We start from the raw sequence: 18,754 nt of genomic DNA, 5'->3' as shown, positions 1-18,754 counted from the left end.
AATAAAATTATCTTTCAAAACAAACTTTTGTGATGCTTTTTTGTCTTTGTTACTACTCTGTCTTTTACATTTAAAGAAACCATAGCAACCACACCTGCATCTCTCACTGTTGTCCATGAAGTGGAGATTAGTGAAGTCTGGTGATGTTTTACTGTTTACTTTAAAGTCACCAACATAATCATACTTTTCATTCTAAAAGAAATGCAAATGATCTTTTTTTTTTTTTTTCCTCTCACCAGGCTGGAGTGCAGTGGCACGATCTTGGCTCACTGCAACCTCCGCCTCCCGGGTTCAAGCGATTCTCCTGCCTCAGCCTCCCAAGTAGCTGGGACTACAGGTGCACACCACCACGCCCAGCTAATTTTGCATTTTTAATAGAGACAGGGTTTCACCATGTTGGCCAGGGTGGTCTTGATCTCTTGACCTTGTGATCCATCCACCTCAACTTCCCAAAGTGCTGGAATTACAGACGTGAGCCACCATGCCTGACCAAACGATCATATTTTTAAAGGCAGGTAGAGATTCGTGTTTTGTTTTTTGCTTATCAGTTACCAAACTTTATGTATCATTCAAAAATTAAGATCTATAACCACCTAGATATATTGCTGTTCTATAAATAAAAATTTCTGCTGTCCTTGCAAACTTTAATTTGAACTCTAATAATTTATCTCAAATTAGTTAACTCTAATAAACTACTAATTTCTTCCTTCATATAGTGGATTAAGGAAAAATAAGTCTATGAAACATGCATGTTGTAACAAACCATTTCAAGTATTAGAAAAAATATTATCTTTTGATTCCCACTTGCAATCCAACCTATTAGAAAAATGTAACAGTGTAAAAGATAAGTGTGCATCCTTCCCTGCCATTCATTTGATTATAAAAATTTTAGTATTTATAGGTAATATAGTATCTTAAAAAATAAGATACTATAGATATATACCATACATTCTTAGTGGGGGTGATATTGCCCCCAAGTGTTGAAAACTGGTTCTTGGAGGGATGTATCTTAGGTATTATAATGGTTTGTGACACTCTAAAGGACTATAGGACACAAACAGACACACAGTAAAACTGTGGTATTAAAATATAATAAGAAGGAGGTGATAAGGAATAAAAATGTCTAAAAAAGCTCCTTGGGGGCAATAACAAAAAAAAAAGATTGTGAATACACATATATGTGTAAGTGTATATACACATACCTTTATGTACACTATTTTTTCTTTTTAACAAAAACAGAATATATGATACAGTATATTCTGTCTCTTGCTTTTATTATTATTCAACGTGCTATGTCACATGTAAATCATAGTTGCATGCAAATCATTTCAGAGGTAAGGTAGGTAACATCAACAAGACAAACAGCGTTTGGGGAAGAGTGTGGACCGTGGCAAAAATGTGAGCCCATGCTTCTTTATAAGGAACATCAACTCCTGTACATCAGCTCCAGCTGATGGTTGCTATGTGGGAATTTAGGCCCACTGTTACCTTATTCTCTAATTTTTCAAGCAATGGAAGTCTAAATTTTTATGTATAATCTGAATTTTGAATGTTGACAATAATTTTCCCATGAGGGTCAACATTATGTGGGTGAAGCAAAACAGGTCTGGACTAGCACACAATGCTGGCTTCCCTTTGGACTTGTTAGGTAGAAGTTCAACTCAGGGTTTTTCAATGAAATGTTGACAGACTAACTGCAACACAACTTATGTGATTTGCTCAAGCCTACGGAATCAGAAACACTGTGAATCTCACCCAGGGATGTCACTTTGTAATAAGGAGTGTCTTACATAATCTCAAATTTGAGAACCAACTATATAGCATACTTTTCAACAGGTATATAACGATAATTGAATTCCGAAGTATAGGAGTATCATACTTTGTCAAATCAATTTCCTTGTAAGTGGATATTGAAGTTGCTGCCAGATTTTTTCCTTGGTACCTAATATTGCAATAAATGTCTTTATGCACCATTGTTTTTATTTTTGTAGGATAAATTTCCCAAACGAGGATTATTGCATATAATGTTAGGGTCTAATAGATGTTCATTTTAGAGTATAGTAGACATTGTAAACTTACTTTAAAAAGGTTTCAAAAAGTCACATTCCAATCAGCAATATACATGAGTGCCCTTATCCTAGGATCCAACTCTAAGTATAATAGAAACTTCCTTCCAACTTGATGAGTTAAAAACATTCTTTAAGTCCAGGCATGGTGGCTCACGCCTGTAATCCCAGCGCTTTGGGAGGCTGAGGTGGGTGGATCACAAGGTCAGTAGTTCAAGACCAGCCTGGCCAATATGGTGAAACTCCATCTCTAGTAAAAATACAAAAATTAGCTGGGCATGGTGCCAGGCACCTGTAGTCCCAGCTACTAGGGAGGCTAAGGCAGGAGAATCGCTTGAACCCAGGAGGTAGAGGTTGCAGTGAGCCGAGACTGTGCCACTGCACTTCAGCCTGGGCGACAGAGCGAGATTCTGTCTCTAAATAAATAAATAAATAAATAATAAAAATAAAAACATTTTTTAAGTGTACAGTATAATGTACTGATTTGGGGGGCAGTTAAAAGTTTTTTTTTTTTTTTTTTTCACATTTATAAGTTGTTTGCAATTCCTCTTCTTGAGGGAGTTTACAGACACTCACCAGCTGAAAATGGCAGTTTTGAAGTATTGAGAGTGAGAGAGGGTACATCTACATAGTATCAGTTTCCTTGATACCCTTACCTTCTTCCTAGGCTCCACCCTCCTCCCAAATTTCTGTTACTCCTCCCATACAGTGTTCATAAAGCCACTGATTATCTTTCACCCTCCTGTGAGGACTCCATGTTTTCCTTTGGAATTATTTTCACTTGTTCATTTTCTTGGCCAATTTTGCTGTTTAATTTTATATCTTTTTCTTATCTATTTTATATAACTCTGTGCAAACTAGATCTCTAACAATTTGCCTTACATACTGTTTTAATAAAACAAATTTTAAAAGTTACCGTTTTACTTAATACTCTACTCAATTTTGAGCAAACTTCATTTGATTTTAATCATAGCAACCATTTAAAAAAAGCAGCGCCATTTTAGCTTGTTTCCTTTCTGTAACTGCTTTTAGAAATTCACTTTCTTTAACAACATGCATTTTCAGCATAATGCCATAGTAAGTTAACTGTAGAGAAGTCACTAATGAATATTATTATACTTTATTAAATAACAGCAAGGGAACTATAAACATGTAAATCATTTTACATGCAACCTAAAAACTTTCCAAACTCAAAAATGGACTTTTTTTGGAGGGAGGTAGCTTTCTCTCAAGAACTCTTATTTCAAAATCCAAATGGGATTTCAAAATACAAGTAAATAAATGTCAAAGCCTCTTGGCCTCTGCTCTGCCATTCTATGCCTGAAATCCTGCCAAAATGAAATTTTCCATTCAAAAGGACTGGCATTTACTAAACTGATTTTTTAAAGACATTCTCAAAAAGTAGTGGAAACTTTGTCCAGCTTTTTATGTTCCTGTCTTGTAGACGGAACAGCTGCCTCTGCAGATATTTTCCAAGATCTTACATTTTCTGAAAAACATATTCTCAGCGCTTCCACTGTCTTCAGCAACTGGGTCTATTGGTTTTTCCCAGTGCCAAGCATAGAAGATAAACAACTGCCAAACTAGAAGCTAGTGTCTCACTGAGTATCAAGGCACAGAAAGGACAGAAGAGATAGTGTTTCATTAAGTATCAATGCAGAGAAAGGACAGAAGAGAAAGTGGGAGAAAGAAAAGAGCGTGGTTCAATCGTTCACAGGCAAGAGGGACACATTTATCTCAAAATTTTAGGCTGTTTCAACAAAACCGAGCTGTAGTAAGACTAGCTGCTTATTCACATGAGAACATCATTTTTAGTTACTATGAAGATCAGAGTTAAAAGATATGAGTTCGTTTAAAGAACTCAAAAGGGAAAATATGAAGCCACCGCAATAGTAAAATCTGAGGCTTACAGCGCAGCGCCTGAGAGTGCCAGTCCACTAAAGGGAGGGAGAAGGGGCACAGAGTTTATGGGGGCCTGGGAAGGAGTGAGAAGACTTTGGAAATGGAAACTAAAACTATCCGCCAGCGAAAATCATCAATATTCCTAAAAATATATAGTAGTAATAATAATAAATAAAAGCTTTAATAAACTAACAAGACACTGTGGGATAAAAAAAAAAAAGGTAGAAATGAAAATTACAGAATGTTAAGTGAAAAAACTGAAATCCATCTACAGTCGAACAGTTTGCACTTTTAAAAGCAAGGACTTGAAGCAGCAAGCAAAAGTTCCCAGTCCTTAAGACTTTCTCCCCACTCTCAATTCTTTCTTTCCTCTAGTGCAAAAGCTGCCTTAAGCAGTGCACGCCGGAATGATCCCCACGTGAGCCTTTCTTTAATTTCGGTCTTAATTTTTTTCTCTCTTGTTATTACTCCCAGACCCCAACCTCCTTTTCCTCATCTAGTATCTGTTTCGGGGACGGGACAAAGAGAAGTCAGCGAGCTGAAAAAAGTTTTGTGATTTGGGCGACTTGGGCCTTTGTTGTGTCGTTTCCCCCTACCCCTCCACGCCCCCAACCACGTGACCAAGAAGGGCCGGAATTTTGTGAATGGAGACGAAAGGTGGCTGTTGGGGTGGGCGGGACTCCGCCCCCTTCCCTAAAGCGGCCAATCTCCTAGCGGAGCGCTGAGGGGTCAGCAATAAACAACAATGGGCTGGGGATTTACGGCTCGTTATTGGCTGCAGGAAGAACCTCGCAGGGACCTAACCCGAAGCCCCGCCCCCTCGCGGTTACCCTGGATACCCGTCAGGCTCCGGCTGCAGAGAAGGTCTTTGGAAACTGTTGCTCAGATTACAGGCGCTGGGTTTTTCCTGGAGTGAAGGGTGGTGGAGCACCCTTGTTATTGACCTCCTGCTTGGTTGCACCCTCAGCTAATACCCATGAGCTTCACTGTTCCAGCCTCCCGGCCCAGGATCTTCCTGGAATCTCTCCTTGGCCGGGGTTAAAATGCAGTTCCCGCTCAAAATGCTTATAGGTGCGCGCGTTGTGAACTCTGATTTAGTAGTTTCAGGGAATGTGCGGGGTCTGTCTTTGCTGTCCATAGTTATTGGTTGTTTTCCCAGTAACAAGTGTTGATTTTGTTTGTTTGTTTGCTTGTTTTTTAAATAGGTATTTCTCCTGCATAGGTCCGGGGTTGAGTGCTGTGCACTCTTACACTCCATTTTAATGTGTCTCCATAACGTTCCGTTTAAGGAAGGAAACTTTCAAATAGAAATTGAGAACTGCAGCACGTTTCCTAATGGGCGGAACAGCTGCCGGAAACGTCTTCTGGTCACTAGTTCTGGTCACAAATCAATTTCAACAGCATTGAGTCCCTGGTCCTATCACCGCGGCCTCCCGTCCCCTGTTGGGCACTGGCTCCTTAAAGTGACGCTTTACTGTTCTGAGTCCCATACGAGGGGCAGGGCAAGTGGCTTCAGAGATGCAGCCCTCAATTCTTAACGTCCTAGTTATTGTCCTTGAAACCCGAGTCGTCTCACCGCTCGCCCCCAACCCTGGGCTCTGGCTGTTTAAGAGCTGTAGAGGAAGTGAAAGCGTCAAGTACAATAAGTGACACCCTCCGCCTCCGTGTATACATAACAAAAGCTCAGGAAACGTGCGGGTTCTAGGATAAACGAGCCACCCCAAGCCCTCCCTCCTACTCCCCACAGCCACAGTGAACTGGAAGTACCTTTTCCCGGTGTACACGTAGGGACAATTTTGACTTACACTTTTTCACCTAGCTTGCTCTGTTGTCCTCCCATCACAACCTCTGCTAATCAGCAGTTCTGCATCTCCTAGGTGTCTTCCTTATAGATTCTTTAGTTTCTGTCCCACGAACGATAGGATCTAATTTTAGTTGAGGATGAGTGTTAAAAAAAAAAAATGTTTTGATAAATCATAATGGTGATGGTGGGTTTTGAAAAACAGGAAAGTAAATTGGTCCAAAAGCTTAGTGGGAATGAGGATCTAAAGAGCGAGGTGGGCTCCTAGTCCGGGCAAGAGTAGAGGGGTTGGAGATCCTGTGGGCAGGGCGGCTGAATAAGGAGGTACGGGCTTTGTGGATCGCGCCTCTAAGTGTATAACAGAACCGCACAACAGTGCTTTAAGGGAACCAGCCCAATAGTGGACCTAACACCCCAATAATGGGAACTGGCGACTCGAAACACACGGTTTCAGTATCCCTAGGCGCTTTAACAATAAGCAGCGGGTTACAGAGGAAGTCGAGTCTCTCCGTGGTGCTTCCAGGCTGAGGACTCAGCGCCTGCCGGCCGAGCACCCCCTAGGGCAGAGGGGCGAGGGAGACCCGCGGGAAGGGGCAGCAAGCCGCCTGATTGACAGCCCGAAATCTGATCTTGTGAAAGAGACGCGGAGCCAATGGGAGGCAGCGATCCATCAGTTTGGATTGGAGGCCCCTGGAGGAGAAGTAGAGGAAAAACCACCGAATTGAGCTCTGTCAGAGGCGCTTTCGGCTTCCAAGGGGGAAGTGCTGGGCAATAATTAATGTTTTTATTAAATTTGGAGGGAAGTTTTTGCAGCCTTTCGCCTAGCGTGGCCTTCAGGTGGGTCTTTCCAACAACTTTTTATGTCTCTCCAGATAATTGCATGGTTGTGGGTCGCAAAAACTATCCTGATGAAAGAGGTGTCTCCGTCTCTTTAGTCCCGTTAGGTGCAAAGCAAGTCTCGTTGATCGCCATTGCTAGTTTTGCACACGTTTGCGAATCAGAGCTGCCCGGGGTACACCGACCGCGCAGGGAAACATCGAGAGTGTAAATAAATACATCGCCTCTTGTTCGGATTTTTGCTACTACCGAAAATATGTAAATTGTGAACTCTCTTGGCTCTCTTTGGATCCAGGTGAAGGAGGCGGTGTAGGGAGGGTTATTTTTGTGAATGGGACTGTCTGAGGGTAATTAGCTATGCAAATTCAAGAGCTTCATTCATGATTTTTTTTTAAAGCCTAAAAGCCATCTTGTTCCCCTCTAGGTTGATAGAAGTCCAGATCCCGAGGAAATCTCCAGCTAAATGCTCAAAATATAAAATACTGAGCTGAGATTTGCGAAGAGCAGCAGCATGGATGGATTTTATGACCAGCAAGTGCCTTACATGGTCACCAATGTGAGTGATCAGTTTGAAAGTTGCTGTTTATAAACTTGACTCCGACGGGGGTGGGGAGAGGGAGAAAATGAGAAGGGAGGGGGCACGGGGTTGGGATTGCAGATACTTATCTGCTTTGTTGCCACTGTAGGGCGACTCTGCTTCTAGAAGCCCAGTCTTCAAAATGAGCTTACCTTTCAGTGATTTGGATAAGGCATAGTTTTGTTTTTAAGACCCCTTTTTCTGATTAAAGCTCCCAAGATGAGTGGAAGAGGAGATGGAGGGCAGCAGCAGCTGCTGCACTCAAAGTTTTTGGCTGGGTTTGTCTGCCACATTGAAAAGAATGAAGTTGAGACAAATGCTGACACTTTTTGTTTATATGGGGTGTTTTTCTTTCTTTCTCTTTTTTTTTTCTCATTTTCTCTCTCTCTCTCTTTTTCATTTCTCTACCCTTTTTGCTTTTTTTGTTGGGGGGGGGGGCGTTGGGAGAAGGGGCTGTCCAAAAGAGAATAAAATCCACTGTTTTAATCTAGCATTGAATCAGCCTAAAAACAACTTTAAGTGTAAATGCTTAAGGTTGTTTTGATGCTGAGATACCATGAATATATGACTGATAAATAGTAATGTGCTAGGATCGGCACTGGGAAGCAACTCTCCCTGACTGCTTAACATAAGCTTTCACTGTCAAATAAGTGAGAAAATGAATATTAGAATTGATACTATGGACTTTTATTTTTCTATTCAGAGACAAGATCCATTAGACTTATGTATGCATGTCTCTGTGTGTGTGTGTGTGCGCGCGCGCGTGTGTGTGTGATCTGAGGTTTACATTCTTTTAAAGGATTTTATCTTTCCCTTTGTAGAGTCAGCGTGGGAGAAATTGTAACGAGAAACCAACAAATGTCAGGAAAAGAAAATTCATTAACAGAGATCTGGCTCATGATTCAGAAGGTGAGGTTTGATTTTGGGCTGAATCCCCATTTTTTTACCTACACTCTCCACCCTGCTAAAAGAAAAGGAGCACTTCAGTCTTATCTTAAAAATAATAAACTTTGAAATTACTGAATTTAACTGAGACTTCAACTTGGAACAATTTATATAATGTGGCAGTTTGCATGGGAGACTATTTTATGATCCTATCACAAACTAATGAAAGAAGGAAATAAAATCTTAACATTGACAACCTTCTTTTAATCATTGTTTTGTGTTTAAATACTTTTGTCCAAATGGCATATAACTCACCCCATTCACTAAGATAACAGTTTAAAAATATCCAATACAGTGGGACAAATTCAGCAGCTATGTACACTGCTTACTTTTTTCTTTCTCCTTTATTACAAGTTAAACAATATTAGTGATTGTTTGGTTTCCCACCCCCTTTACACTAAAACCATCTACTGTTAACAGAATTTTCAAGGGTGATTTTGATGACTAAATTGTGAGGTCATAATACCTTGTTTATTGACCATAAAGTGTTCACTGAATCATACTTAAGGCCTACTTAATAATTATTATACTATTTGGGAAATTAGTTTGCAGATTCTTTTGATGAACTGCTGGTAGGAAGTCAATATATTACAAATTATTTTAGCTATATGAGGACATTCATAATAAACTTAATATACTTAGATTTAATTATTGAAGTTTAGTTGGCAATTTTAATTAGATATACTGGATTCTGAAACTTCCTCAAATCTTCATACTATTTCAATACCTCCCTCATTCCCTAACATGACCATATAGTTTGAACTTGATGATAACGTGGTGCCAAAGAATTGTCTTTCTGACTTTTACAAACCTATTAATGTAGACATTTTCCTCCAAAAACTTGTATTTGAAGTGGTTTCTTTTAGTTTTGAGGTATTAAAGTTGAAAACATAGTACTTTGACAGTTGTACCATGTGCCGTTATATTTTTTATGTAAGATTTAGAAGATATGAATAAAATGCTTTTCATTCTTTCTAATCTTCCCCCTACTACTATTTTAGCAAGAGTTAAATATATTTAAGAAATATTTCAGTGAATAGACACACATTCACCTCAGTCTTTTCGTGAATTCTGGTATCCCTGAGCTTATTAAGCTGTTTGTTAAAAAGGAAAAAGAAAAGATGATTGACTTTATTCTTTAGTTGACTAAAATAATTTCTTAAAGAGTTGCTTAATAGGCATGAAAAGTAGGCAGTATTATTGAGATATTTAAGTTATGTCTCCTTTTTTATTTTTATGTTGACTGCATCTCTTGAAATTAAATTTTTAATACCAATTTCATGACAAACATTTCCATTTAATGAAGACTAAAGATTTGCAAATCTTATGTTTATGTCTTTGACTTGTTTTTTAGAACTCTTTCAAGATCTAAGTCAATTACAGGAAACATGGCTTGCAGAAGGTAAGGCAAAAATTGCTTTAAAAGGGGGGAAAAGCAACTCTAGAAGAAGAAAAAAAAGAAGTCCTGAACTTGCTGTCTTAATATTCAGCCCAATTAATTGAGCTCTAAAAGAGCCACCTCATGTGTCATGCATACATTAGAGCCTCTGATGAGTTTGTCTTTGGGGACTCTGGGGCTGTACTACCCAGTGTCATCACAAATTACCAGGAGAAATTGCTTCCAGCTCACAATCACATCTGCTTTTGGCAAGAACTAATGCACCAAGACTTCAAGTTCTAAGCCTCTGTTCAGATTTTAATTGCAATTGATCAGGTTTATATTATTGTACCTCCAGAGACCTCCTAGAGCCAGAACCCGGCTGGCTTGCTGTTTCCTTTAGAGCAGCGCATATCATTATTTGGTGTTCTGGTGGAGGACTTTTCTGATGGCAGAAATTAGTTTCTCTGGGTTCATCAGGACGGGATGCTTCAAGATTTAAGTGCAAGTGTCTTCTTTCCACCTTGTTCACAACACAGAACATTAGGTGTGTATCTAATACTTAGGAAATCTATGGGTTTAAAATAAATGGGAGATAATGAGGATTTTTAAACTGTTTTCCATGTGTTACTATTCATGTGATGTTTGTTAAAATTGACCTTTGCTATTTTGTCAGTTTTATTAGGATTTATTTAATAGAGCAAGGGTACATTTAAAGGCATTACTTTTATTTTGGATTATTTTATGATAAAATTTTGTGGTTCTATCTGTTATATATTTTATTGTATGCAACTTTATAGGAAAATGAGATATTGCTTCATAAAGCTTTATACAACTTCGAAAATGCCTAATATTGAGGGACTTTTGTTGGCATTCATAATTTGAAATTTTTCTTTGGGATTTGGCATAAAAATGTGAAATGTTAATTTTATGATGTGTTTTGTGGGAAATACAAAGAGAAAAATTATAGATATGTAAGCATTGAGTATATAGCAGTGTTATTTGTGTGTTCACATTATATGGGAAACATGCAAGTTTTGGAACAGATTTTAAGATGGTTAAAAAGGAGAGAGTGGGTCTCTTTAAATGGAACCCAGGTGTTGCTGTAGCTACTTTGAGGCAGACTGATGTGTTTTATCGGTGGTCTTGAATGCAGTTGATCAAGTTGCTGTTAGCATGTAAAATAAGTTTCTTTGTTTTGCTGATAGTCTAGTTCTCCAAAGAGCTTTTTCAATCTTTATCAGTCTTTAAAGTTAAATTGCTTTCCTAATAGTCCTTTGAAAGGATGATTGTATTTACATGTTAATGAAGGTAAGACTTACTGAAAGTTTTGGCTATATTTAAGGATCATTTTGCTAGTTTCTGTAAATGAAACTTACTGCAATAGATTACTTTTTATTGCAACATAAGTCATATTCAGATATAACTTTTTCATGGAAAATCTGCATGGAGATTCTTGTATTAACTTATGCCTATTAGTTTTGCAAAGTCAAAGGTTGTGAGAACATTACCTTTATGAGAGAATTTATTTGCTTCTCCAGAATAACTTAAAATATCTATTTTAATTGTTCTGGAAGGTTTGTTGGTTCTTAGATGTTTAAATCTCATTGATTCCAAGTCAGTGCACTAGCTGGCAGATTTTGAATGTGCATAGCAACTCTGTTCCTGGAATTTTAAAATGTGGAATCTGTGACAGACTCTTACCATTTTATAATCAGTTTCAGTACGTTTCTTTTTTTTAACTTTTGACTTGTTTTGTGTCTTGTAGCTCAGATAAGTGATTTGAATAATTTATCCAAATTTATCTTTTAAAACTCTGCAGGGAATAGTCTTTCTCCGGGATTATTAACATACCTGTAAATCAAACCTGAAGACTTAGCATTACAAAAAATAAACCTAGAAAATGATCAATGTATTTGGAAGAACATGGACCTTTACTTAGAAAAGAATTGTTATTTCAATTAAGTTCAGGAATTAATCATGAGTGTTTTATATGAATTCCCAGGAGGACTACTATTTACAAACTATGGATAACATTTCATTTTAGAATAATTTAAACATTTTCAAAATAGTTTACATTAATTTATCTAATCATGCTGTAAGCAAAAAGTTGTTAATGTGGTGTTTAAAATCTAATAGTGAGAAAAGAGATCTTTTTAACTTCTTGTTTCTAGACTCCACTTTTTTTTTGTTTTGAGAAATTAAATATATTATTTTACACTGATATTTTAACTTGACTTATCCCACGTCTTGAACAGTATTTAGCTAAGAAGAGATCCTCAAATTATCCTAGTTATTTGTAGTGAGATGTGCCCATTTATGTCTTTCTGGACATCTAGAAATTAAAACATTGCCAAATTGGCAGACTATGAACCGTTTACATATTTCTTTTCATTATGTTCCATAGCCAAGAAAGTGACCATGGAATTTTAAGACATCTTGACCCCTTTAAAAAAGATCATTGGCAATTTATCAAGTTTCTCCCATGAGTTAGAATTCCACTGGGAAGTTAAACAGGTCTAAAAACCTTATTAGACATGAGAGTCAAGTTAGTTGTCATATGTCGTATGATAATTGTGTTTTTGAAAAATTATAAAAGTCCTCAAATATTTGTTAAATGATATCTTAGCATGTTTAGTTTGTTTTTTCTGTAAGACTGTTCATAAATTTTACCCCAAATGCAACATATGGATTAGTCATGGGTAAATTATTATGGATTATAATTTTTTTTTTTATTTGTAAGGGGAAATTGGAATAGATAAGGCAGGACTGTTTAAGGGTGGGGATGGAACCAGTATTTTCAATTCAGTAAAGTCCTCTGTAAAAATATACTTGCATTCTACTAGGAAAGTTAATTCCCATACAGAGATTTAAATATGTTGGTGGAGAATACAACTTTACATTAATATCATTTCCCAAGAACTAACACTGCAATTTAGAGATTTTTTAACATCTAAACACAGTTTAAAATAATTATCTTATTCTGAAGAAAATTGAAAAGTTAATATTTTCAGTGACCACAGTAGTTAAAAAAAAAAAAAAAAAAAAGTCAGGGACTATGCCAATTTTAAAATGTTGCCATAGTCATTTTATGTTATAATTTCACTATGTGCAATTCTTTATTGATTCTTTGTCTTCTGAATTAGGCTGCTACTGACAGAAAGGCAGTTGCAATTATTTGATCCCATGAAATAATGAGTTTAAATATCAATCCTATCAACATCATGGTGATGTCTTATTCATAACAGCCTGAAAGTCATAGTTAAAATGGAATCTCTTGTGTATCCAGAACAAAAATAGAAAGATGTAAAAAATTAAGAAAGGATTGCATTCTTACAAACTTGCTTCTTAAAGCTCACCTACTAACACAACTTAAAGGGAAATAATAATTTTCAGTATATATCTGATGTAAATGTATAGCTGCTCTCTTGACTGTTATTTTGTTTCCAGTCTAGATGTTCTTTCAGGTTCACGTTCATCAACAGTATTCTCTGCCTTCAGGGTAAAATGTTTTTCAGTGGTTTTGTATTGAGTCAAGTTTAGTGCTGCCGCCAACTCTGAGTAGGAGTTTTATCTCCAAGAACAACCTTTCTACAGCAAAGGTTATTACATCATACAAAGAAGGGTTTTTTTCTTTTGGTTTTATGTGACCTTCAAAGAACAGTCATGTTGACTTAAAAGCAGAGATGTCATTATTTCCCCTCAATTCGCTTTAATGGCTGATGCTAAATTTATATTCAAAATCATTATGTGATGTTTCTTAAGTAATATGTGCTATTGTTACTCACTATATGTAATGTCATCCACAATATACAGCAGTCATAATACACTCATTTTTATTTTTCAAAAATCCTACTTTTTTTTAATGGAACATAAAATTGGTTATGTTCTCATGAATTATTTTGCCCCACTTGGTGCAATAAGGATTAAAGGCTTTAAAAACTACATTATTTCACGTGGTTTACATAAAACATGACTTTAGAATTAAGCATTGAATTAGAGAAGTCCATATAGTTTCTTATAATTGAACAACAATCATTTCATGTGTGTGTGGGCAGGGAGAGGATGGACTATCACCCTTCTCTTTGTTATACCAGAAAATAATCTAAAATGTGAGAGAAAAACTTCTCATTTGAGTTTGACTTAGATAGCAAATAGAATAAGTATATTTTATTTCTAAACATTCATTGGAATTGCATAAATGTTTTTTCATACATGTTTTATTTACAAAATAGAAATTTTTTTTTTTAATAGAAAAATAGGATTTGGTATAGTATAGTGTAGTTTTTCCAGAGGATCCTAATAAATAAAATATGACTAAGCTTTTCTATTTCAGTTATAGGAAATCTGCAGTTTGTTACATTTTGTAGTATAACTTTATTCCCTTTGACTTGTGTATAATGTTATAATAAAAAAAATAATAATAGAGTCAGACCTCTGTAGCATTAGAGAAAATATTTGGCTAGAAACAACAGCTAGTTGGCTCTGAGCTTCCCTTAAGTTTTCAAGTTACTACAGGTCAGGTTTAGTTAGGAATTTAAGCTGATTTGACACTCACCACAACTAAAACTTTACTGTTACAGTAAGAATATAGAAATATGAAAATAATGCCTTAATCAAGTAGTAAAGGTGTTTTTGTCATTGGAAAGTTGCCTCCTTTTTTTGTATGTTTAAATATGTTTATATTTCTGCATAATTAATGTTTTTACATTTGTACAATCATTTTATTGTTAAAAGTGGATGTGGTATAAAACCAAACTTAGTGGACTCATGATTATTTTGTTCCATGGCCTGTAGCTTCACTTTAGGATTAAACAGAATACCACTGTAGGAAGGTGGATTTTTCTTGTTTTACTTCTGATTTGAAATAAAATTTAAATTTATCACAAGAAATTTGTTTCTAACTCTTTAATTCAAAGAGAAACACTACAAAGTTCAGCAAACAATTTACAGTATTCTTATGATAAAAATACTTGGATAATAGGCAAGAAAAATAAGGCATTTCTGTAATGGTTTTTCTTTTCCCTTTCTTGAAACCTTCTTTGCATTTCCGTCTTTTCCTTTTTTCTTCCTTAGTTTTATACATGCAAGTTTCTGTAACAAGTTACTCTGTAAAGCAGGATGGGACATGTGTATGTATGTATTTGTGTGTATATATATGTATGTATGTATGTAACTTTGTAAACTTGTCATTTATTTAAATGTGTTCCTTTAATAGATCTGTGCTCTGAGACAGAGCAATAAAATTGGTGTGTTTATATTGCAAGTCCAAGTTTACTTGCTTTAGCTCCCTGGATGGGTGTGACATGAAAAGATTGTGGTTGGACCACATGGCTCATATGCTGGACTGTGTTTTTGTGAATGGAGGCAGAACTCCAGTTCTGCCTGCTTGTCTTGAGGAATTGCTGAGGAGATCAGCTGTCTCATTCACGGGCAGAAAGAATGACTCATACATCTTCCGCCTTGTTTGGCTCCAGGTCATTGTTACAGTGGATAGAACTGGTTTTAATTAAATATTAACCCCTTTTATACTTGATGTTTGTTTTATTTGTAATTCTTCCACTTTTTCCTTAGCTTTAAAAGAAAACCCAACAGGCACATAGTTTGTAAGAATAGGAGGGTTTTCGCTTTCCTGCAGCCAACCTTGGAAAATTTTTCATTGCTTACTTTTTCTTAAGTAATGATTATTATTTCATTTGCAAGTTAAAAAGAAGTATAACATAAAGGCAAGCTATATTTAAAATTACCCATCCCCAAGGCAATATTAGTTAAGAAAGGATATTAAAATTAAAAAGGAGAATTGGTGAGTTTGTGACATATAGGTCATGATTAATATTTTGATGAGTTTCTTTCTGATAATATGTATTGATATGTAGCAAAAACAGAGAAAACAGTAAAACAACTTTGGATAATAATCTAGGTGAAGCAAATAGCTGAGAGTGCAGATACTACCCTTTTAAAGCCGAGATCCTGAGACTTGATGGCAACTTGTCTATTAATGTGCAATGAACTGATAGAGCCGCTCCAGCTATTACCAATAAAATCCACATGCTTAATCTCCTTGAAAGCATTTTATTGGTCTTTTGGTATATACTTTCTCCCCTTCTCCTTTCCTCCTCTTCCCCTTCGTCTTTAATTACATAGTGTGGGGAAACATTTTAATTCCCCAAAGGTGATTATATCAAGCACAGTTTATAATAGATAGTAGTGGAAAAAATATTGCTTTTTTAGGTTGACCTCTATTGTTAATTTTCAACTTTGGTGTTGGTATGGCTTGCTGCAAATTTTCAGGCAGCTGTAGTTTGCTCCTTCACAGTATTCCCCTGAATTGAAGAAAAAAGGAAATGTATGATACAAGTGTGGCAATACTTTGTCATATTTTCCTTGCCTAGATCCAACTTGTGTTTTTAGTTAACTGCTTTCCGTTTACTCTAACTTGAAATTAGAGGTATACTTAAGCCTTTGTCTATTTAAGTAGCATGCTGCTTCATTTGGTCTATTCAGTTTCTTAAGATTAGCTTCTGTGAAAATGTGAGTCATATGTTTTTTGTTAAAATTCTGTAATATGTTCAGGAATAAGTGTGAAGTATTTATTCAGTATGTTAAGGAGTTAGAACAGAAATAGGAATTCTTATTCTTACTCTTTACAGATTGTTGGTGTGCGGCTATTTTCTGTATATTTGCGAGGTATAACTTCTAGATTATTCTACTCCTAAAATTTGGCCCTTTTTTCCTCACACATATTCCAGCACACATCACACTCCCATCAATGACTCTGTGCTACTCTTGCAGTGACATATATTACGAAGTTGCAAATTTGCTTACCATACTAGAAAAAAACGAACAAAAGACCTTTAGGGCATTCATATCATTATATTCAGTTACAAATATACTTTTGTTACTCACCAGCTATTTTTAACTTTTCCTGTAAAGGGATATTATATTTTTATCAGATTCTTGTAAATGTTGGCTTTTTAAAAGCCCAGTAATTGTTGTGGTTGATAAATTTGCATCTCAATAGTTATATCTGTTTAGCTGTTAATTCTGATTGAGAACCAAAACAAGGATATAATGGGAAAAATGTGCAGGATTTGATTCTGTGTACTTGCTGTTATTTATTAAATATATATTTAAAACGCTTGTAATTTTTTTGGTATGAAGACTTACTTGAAAGCGCACCCTTCGACTTGTAATTTATGAATCTTTTAGAACATTTTTTTCTGCAATGTCAAAAAAAATATGTTGTGTTAATAGCGGAGAGAATGCTAATGTACAGATTTTAGCTGTTTCTTTGCCTCTCCAGTAGACTTCGTTAGAAGTAAAGATATTAAACCGAGCAATCTAATGACAAGTACTTTTTTTGTGGATGACTTGAAAGACAAGGGTAGGTGGGTAGAGGACTGGAAAGAAGAAAATAAGGAACATTTCTTGAGTAGCTGGCATTGTGTTTAGACTGTTTCATTTAATCCTTGCCAAAAAACCTGTATTTGGTCACTATTAAACTGATGAGTAAAATTCAATTTGACGAGGTTCAGTAACTTAACCAAAGTTGCACAGCTAGCATGTCATAGAATTAAGATTTGCAGTTCACTCACTTTAAAGTTGTTACCCACATTATCAGATATTAGAGCAATATGAAGAGAAAAACATTCTCCTTGCAATATAGGCTGATCAAATAGGCATCAGTTAAAACTTGAAAAAGTTCTTAATTTGTTTGATTTTGTTTGGTAGTGGGGATAGAGTGCATTCGTAATAAAGTTAATTATTGGTATAGAGAAGAGAGTTGTTAGAAAACAGCTGAATGTCAAACTGCATACATTTTTATAATAGGCACAATTACCAGATTGTTATGCTCTTCATAATAGAACATAAATTTTATTCAGCCAAATGTCTGTTTTTAAAGAATAATATTAAACTAATAAAAAGAACTTTAATTCTGTATACCGTATTCTTTTTTATATAAATTTTTTTTAAAATATAGAATTCCTTTTTATGTAGATTTTTTTCTTAAGCCATTCAATTATCAACCTAAAGCATTTTCAAAAGAGACTGTTTATTTTAATAAGCATTCCTCATACAGAATAGGCTCATTTTGAAAAGTTAATTAACATCTATTTAAATATGACTTGGCTGGATAAAAAAGTTTCAGTATTACGTAACACTAATAAAGTAATACTAGCTAATCAAATCGCAGCTAAAGTTAATTAGGATGATAATTCATTATATTTTTATCAAATTAAAAGTAACCTAACTTCTATTTTTTGGGTGTGTGTGTGTATTTATGTGTGTTTGTGAAAGCTTATTATTAATATTCAGTTTGGAATAGGTTACTTCGATGTCTAAATTAACTGTGATGAAAACATTTTTGAAGTGAAAAATGCACTTGTGTTTTGATTGCTGCCAAATGTATGAAGTCCTTGCTATTCAGTATTTTTCCTTTACTAAAAATAGGAAAGTCTTTTGACATTAGGACTGACGAAATAGTGATATTCTTTTTGCTAATGCCTAGTAGTTGCCAGGAAAATATTTTGAATGAAAAGATGACATTTGTGTTATTGTTTATTATTTTATTAATATGAATATAGTCTTTGAAATATAATACTTTATTATATATGAACCAAATCAAGGACTATTCTTCCCTTTAAAAATCTTTGTAGCATACTCTGGCAAAATTCAGGGCAAGCATTTTAAAATATGGTGTATTTTGCAGGACAGAGAACATACCAGCAGACGTTTCTAAAAAAGCAGAGGGATGTGTGTGATAACTGCACATCACTTAAAATAATTGTGTGGTTAATTTAAATGGGCTGCTTACACACTGGCAGTGTGAAATAGCTTTTGCTCCATTCTTGGAAAAAAAAAAAGAAACTGTAGGAAATGGAAATTCTGTAGCTTTCTTTATTTTGCATCTCTTTTATTTCCATCTGGCAGGTGAAATTCAGAGGGAATACACCTGCTATAGTCCTATTTCTGACATATATATGGTTCCTAGTTGACATCAATGATCCCCTTCCATTTCCCCTCCTAAGTAGTGTTGTCAATACCATTTTAAATAGGAGCTCATTGGCAAATAATCATAGGTTTGATCTCAGCCTAAGAAGATCTTACTTGACAGATTTTACTTGACATTCCTTATGCTTTTGGCAGTTTTTCTCTTAATTTTTTTTTTTTTTAATTTTCTTTTTCTTCTTCAGCTCAGGTACCTGACAATGATGAGCAGTTTGTACCAGACTATCAGGCTGAAAGTT

General features: G+C 35.6%; 1 protein-coding gene across 1 annotated transcript in view; it reads left to right on the top strand.

Moving 5' to 3' along the window:
* The first annotated feature begins 4,813 nt into the window (after nucleotides 1–4,813).
* Nucleotides 4,814–18,754, top strand: part of ETV1 (ETS variant transcription factor 1) — a 99,172-nt gene continuing 85,231 nt past the window's right edge. Inside the window, 5 exon segments of the mRNA XM_031665304.1 lie at nucleotides 4,814–5,039; nucleotides 7,031–7,162; nucleotides 8,005–8,092; nucleotides 9,483–9,530; nucleotides 18,701–18,754. Of these exon segments, the coding sequence (XP_031521164.1) occupies nucleotides 7,118–7,162; nucleotides 8,005–8,092; nucleotides 9,483–9,530; nucleotides 18,701–18,754 (235 nt within the window). The 5' untranslated portion in view covers nucleotides 4,814–5,039; nucleotides 7,031–7,117.

Source organism: Papio anubis, chromosome 4 (genome assembly GCF_008728515.1).
Source record: "Papio anubis isolate 15944 chromosome 4, Panubis1.0, whole genome shotgun sequence".
Lineage (NCBI taxonomy): Eukaryota > Metazoa > Chordata > Mammalia > Primates > Cercopithecidae > Papio > Papio anubis.
This window is presented reverse-complemented; position numbering and strand designations above follow the sequence as displayed.